Here is a 5,384-nt window from a genome sequence, read left to right on the forward strand (position 1 = left end):
AAGCTAGCAGGAAGTGATTAGAGAGGTTGCAAGGCTTGGGATCCTGGAGTTTTTGAATCTCCAACAGTTGAGATTCAAACTCAAAATTCAAATTGAAATTTCTCAGGTTTTCTTTTAGAGTGAGAGGGTTTCAATGGGGGAAAATCTAGCGCGCAAAGTGTTGTTCAAATAAGCTCAGAGGCCTTCTATTTATGGCCAAAGGGAATAATATTTGCACACTTCAAAATCTGTCCAAAATTGGCAATGTGGATGACACGAGTGCTTGGGCATGTACATGCCCATGACACAATGCATTAAGGTCCAAAATTATTTCAATTGAAGTCTGAATGAAGCTTGAATGGCAAGGCAATATGAACTGAAGTTTGTGCCATTGATTCTTTTCAATGATGCATCCCTGTTAAAGCCATGCACAAACCTAACAATCTTTGTCCAAAATGCATGAACTTGGGTTCTTTGGAAAGCTTGGATCAAGGGGAACAAGTTTTATGTTCAACATTTTTTCATTTGGAGCTTGTAACATGGAGAATTTTGAGGTAGAAGTTTGGAAATTTCAACATGTTGAAAAAGTTTCTAAGTGTCAAGCCATATACCTCAATATTCCATCTTACTTAACTTTTTATGTGAGCTTCAAATGAGAAAAGTGTATTCATCAAAGTTGTATCTCTTTCAAATACCTTAAAAATGGTCACCAATTTCATGTTATTTGGATTTATAATGATAGAGTTATGCATTTTTGAAGTTTGGAAAAATCACCTGTTCAATGGTATAGGTCAAAAATGACCTATAATGTAACCTCATATCACATGCTCATAAAAGTTGAATTAGCTCCCACTCCAAACATCAAAGTTGAAGTAGACATCTTGAATTTTATTGTGCAACTTGGAAATATTTCATCTCATAAAAATTGAGAAAGGTATGGCATTGGGAAGTTGACTTTCAAATTAGGGTTTAGACAAAATGACCTATAATATTCCAAGATAGAAAATGATTTTCCAAGCAAAACTAGTTCTAGGTCTCAACATGAAAGTTGTTTGGGATGTCATTTAGAGTAACGTTATTGTTAGAATCATTTTCATGTGGTGAAAATTGTAGGAGATAGGGTCTAGGGAGACCAACTTTTGATCAGATGAATTCATCTGGCCAACCACCACCAACCAACTTGCTAACCTTCAATTCTTTTGACTTTCTTGGCTCATGGTAGATTATATATGTATAAGATGATGAATTTTGAAGTGTCCCTTGAGACATTTGATCAATTGGTGAGATAGCTTGTTGGAGAAGTTACTCAAGATACCTAGTAAAACTAGGGTTTCCAAGGCAAATCACCTTCAAACTTTTGAAGAATACTTGATCAATATGACATGTAGAAATCATGGGTACTCATATATGATGCTTATAACCATTCTTGGATCAATTCATGGTTGTTCTCTTTGTCATGAGGGTCTCAAACCCTAGATATGAACTTGATAGATCAATGAAGATCATGGCCTACCTACAAAGGAATTAGGCAAATGCAAAAATATATTTTTGGTATTTTGATTAGTAAAATGATGATATACAAGTATGATACAATCACATAGTGCTTGGTGATCTCTTCCAAAACAAACCCTAATGAAAGAGGGGTAAGGAGGATGCCAAAGTATGATTCCAATGCTAATGCATATGATGAAATTGCATGAGGGATCTTAGGGTCAAAATTGGGGTCTTACAAACACAATTTTAAAAGAAATAAAAACATAAACTACAGTTCCTGGAATACAATCACTATCACAAATTGATGCAAACCTGAATAGGAAAAGGTGTTTGTTGAGATCCTGAACATCCACAAGATTTTTGAGTTGCCACGCTTGTGTCATGGGGTGCTTGATTGATTGAACATTGTATGGATTATCTGTCTAAAGTCTCCCAACCAATGTACGTTTGAAGACATTGTCATTGCATATACTTTCTTCCTTAACTGTTATACCTTCTTCTTCGTCTTTCAAAAGGTTAATCTCTTTCCAGCATTCCTGGGTTGAAGTGCAAGGTGCGAGAGTTGGAATGGTAGAAAAGTAGAGAAGATATTTGGTTTTCGATAAAGGATGAGATGGAAAAGAGGTTTGAAAAAAGGGTTATGGTTAGTGAAAATCGAAGGATTTTTCGGTAAAGTTAGAGAGATAAACAACATAAAGGTGAGAGATAACCAATACTAGATAGAGCACGCCACAACGAGATGGGAAAAAGCTCAAACACAGACAAGCTGGGAAAAACGGCGTAATGAATTAAGTGACTTTGTCTTTTCACGACTTTGATAACTTTAGTTATATTTTAGAAAAGAGAAAGTAAAAAAATTGGAACAAAAATAAATGAGTGAGATTAATATAAGAGAGAGATAGAGAAAAAGTCACAGTGACTTTCTTTCTTTATAGTCACCAAAACTAGGATTGTTCATGGTATGGTCCAGGAAGAAAATCGAATCGAACCGAACCAATCCATAGTGAAAATTTACTCGAATTGAACCGAACCATTTCAATTCACCTCAGAACCGAATCGAACCATAATCATTGATTTGGTATATAGTTTTGAAATTCCAAACCATAATGAATCATTAGAAGTTAATTTTTTCCAAACCGAACCATTTATTTAAGAACTGAACCGTTAAACTATTTTAAATTTTTTTTAAAAATTAAAATATTTTTTTTAGTATTTTTCATTTACAGTTTCAGTTTGGTTCAGTTACAGTTTCAGTTTGGTTCGGTTTCAGTTTCGATTCAATTCTAGAACTGATTATGCAATATGATTTGGTTCACTAACCAAACATAATAATTTGGTCATTTTAACTTCAATACGGTTTAATTCGACGATTAAATTCATGATTTTTTTAACAACCCTAACCAAAACTCTACCTAAAAAAAACGGGCACCACTAAAGAGGGTGGGAGGAAGCAAAGAATGAATGTTATTATACATGCTGATATATATATTAGACACTAACTACATACGTGAGTTTTTTCAATACTTCATTATTTAATGTATTGCTATTACAATTACAATCGATATAACTTTAACCTAATGAAACAATCTCTAACAACTTATTTATTTATCTATCTAACTTGATGTTTTACGTAGTATATTGCATTAACAAAATTTGAATTTTCCTTTTGACCCCTCACCTTTTAACAGCTAGCACAACTACTTTTCTTTAATCTTCTTTATACATTTCTTTTTATTTCTCCTTAGCCAAACCAAACTTTTTATGCCCGACCAACTTGGCTCTTGGATCAATGCACCCCTTCACTTGTTCTAATAGTCAAATTTAATTTAAAAAATGTTTTGTTTTCAGCCAAATTTAGAAACACCATCCAAATGTGTTCATGATAAAAGCTTAGAACTCTGGCAGTTCTATAGATTCCCCTGATCTGATGAACAAGTCATACCAGAAATCCATTCCATCATCATTAACTATGGAGTTTGAACTATAACCATAACCCTCTTGGTTTTGGAAATTTTCAAATGAATTATTTAAAGGGTAATGTTGATTTGGTAATTCAGTATTCAATGGTATGGTGGAACTAATTTCATCATCAGTAGTTATTGTCTCTGACCAAAAGCTTTCATCTATTTCAAGCATTGTCACAAGTGAGTCTTCAGGATCTTCCCAATTGATGATATTGTCAATATTTTTTCCTTGTAACGAAAAATCACTAGAAAAAGTGTCATTTGATGATGTAGTTTCCATTTCAAGGAAATAGTTAGGAGCATTAGAAGGTTCATATGATTGAGTTAAACAGCTTGAATTTGAATTAGAATCAGATATTTTGATTTTTGGTTTTGATACTCTTTTTTTGGTATTTGAGTTTGTTTGGTTATTATTGGTGTTCAATAGTCTCTTCTTCAAATGTGTGTGCCATACATTTTTGATTTCATTGTCTGTTCTTCCAGGTAACTTTGCTGCTATTGCTGACCATCTGAAAAACAAAAACAAAATAACTTGACTAATGAAATATATGAGTTTGGAATTTTGCTTATTGGTTAAAGTTATTCAGAAAACTATAAATTTTGATTGTATTCATGAGCATATTACTATGTATGTCAAGAATATATATTACATACTTGCATGTGCTAAAAAATAATGTTGAAAAATAATATTATGAATTACTATGTTATTTCCCTTATAAATAAATTACAATTACAGAAAATGGTACTATTAGGAACCAATTGAATTAGTGTATGTACCTGTTCCCTAGCAAGTGATGCATCTGAATGATGATTTGTTCTTCTTCGTTTGTAAAGTTTCCTCTCTTAATATCAGGACTTAAATAATTAATCCATCTCAATCTACAACTCTTTCCACATCTTAATAAACCTTCAAATTTTACAACAGAAACAAAAACTAAATCAAAAACACATAAAAGGAAGTAGAATATATATGTAAATAATGATGAAGTTGAAAGATTAAGAAATATATACCTGCATGTTTTGGAAGGGCACGCCAATTACTATGTCCATGTTTTTGGATGTAAGATGTGAGGATTTCATCTTCCTCTAAGCTCCATGGACCTTTCTTCAATCCCTTCTTTTCGCAACATGGAGCTCTAACCATATCTTCAAATTATTTTATTTGATACAAGAAGAAGCTATGTATCAATATTCTTGTGCACTCACTACTTGGTTAACTTAACTTAACTCTCTTGTGCTCTTTATATATATATATATATATATATATATATATATATATATATATATATATATATATAGTTGGATATATTCAAGATTGGCAAATTGAATGGTCTGCGACAATAATAGTTTTTATTTTTCATATACATATCACTTGGGCATTTTATAACAGCTGCCTGGAAATAATGTGTATGTGAATTTCTATGGAAAATGTTTTATTTATTTATTTTAAGTGGAATTTGGAGTTAAGGATTCTGTTATAGCCTTATAGGTCAGAATACGGGTTTGAACATTCACATATACGTTAAAAATAAAAACAAAAAACATTCTAAATAGACAGCATTTAGGATAAGAAAAGAAAAGAACATGCTATGTCACCCATCACATGTGACAGGTTTTGTACGGGTTCGGCTGTGTCTTCATGTGTATTAAAAGTCTATAATTGTGGGAAAAAGTTTTCATTTTTATAAAAGAAATAAATTTGTTAATTCGAATTTTTTTACGAAAATAACTCATTTTTTTAAGGAAATTCCCAAAATATCCCTCGTTTCAAAAAAAAATCTAAATTACCCCACTTTTAGGAGGAGTCGCCAATTGAATTGTAGACTCCTCTTAAAAATTGAATGGAGACGCCAATTGGATTGGCTAGGGCAGGTGCTCTAGCCAATCCAATTGGCGCCCCTGTGTAAGGCTTAATAGGAGACGTCAATTCAATTGGAACCTCAGTGT

General features: G+C 32.4%; 1 protein-coding gene across 1 annotated transcript; it reads right to left on the minus strand.

Moving 5' to 3' along the window:
* Positions 1 to 2,973: 2,973 nt before the first annotated feature.
* On the minus strand, positions 2,974 to 4,677 carry LOC127095341 (transcription factor MYB14). Its single transcript, XM_051034047.1, has 3 exons — positions 4,449 to 4,677; positions 4,215 to 4,344; positions 2,974 to 3,946 (listed from the first exon to the last, which is right to left on the minus strand). The coding sequence occupies exons 1-3, from the start codon at positions 4,579 to 4,581 to the stop codon at positions 3,364 to 3,366; spliced, it is 846 nt and encodes a 281-aa protein (XP_050890004.1). The 5' UTR covers positions 4,582 to 4,677; the 3' UTR covers positions 2,974 to 3,363.
* Between the last annotated feature and the right edge of the window lie 707 nt (positions 4,678 to 5,384).

The sequence above is a fragment of the Lathyrus oleraceus genome, chromosome 6, assembly GCF_024323335.1.
Source record: "Lathyrus oleraceus cultivar Zhongwan6 chromosome 6, CAAS_Psat_ZW6_1.0, whole genome shotgun sequence".
Taxonomy (NCBI): Eukaryota; Viridiplantae; Streptophyta; class Magnoliopsida; order Fabales; family Fabaceae; genus Lathyrus; species Lathyrus oleraceus.

What these genes read in the sequence shown, in the direction of transcription:
- LOC127095341 (XM_051034047.1), bottom strand. Translation starts at nt 4,581, where the DNA reads ATGGTTAGAGCTCCATGTTGCGAAAAGAAGGGATTGAAGAAAGGTCCA. An exon ending in TGCCCTTCCAAAACATGCAG is followed by an intron (nt 4,345 to 4,448) that starts GTATATATTTCT and finishes TAAAATTTGAAG; the next exon opens with GTTTATTAAGATGTGGAAAG. An exon ending in CATCACTTGCTAGGGAACAG is followed by an intron (nt 3,947 to 4,214) that starts GTACATACACTA and finishes TTTGTTTTTCAG; the next exon opens with ATGGTCAGCAATAGCAGCAA.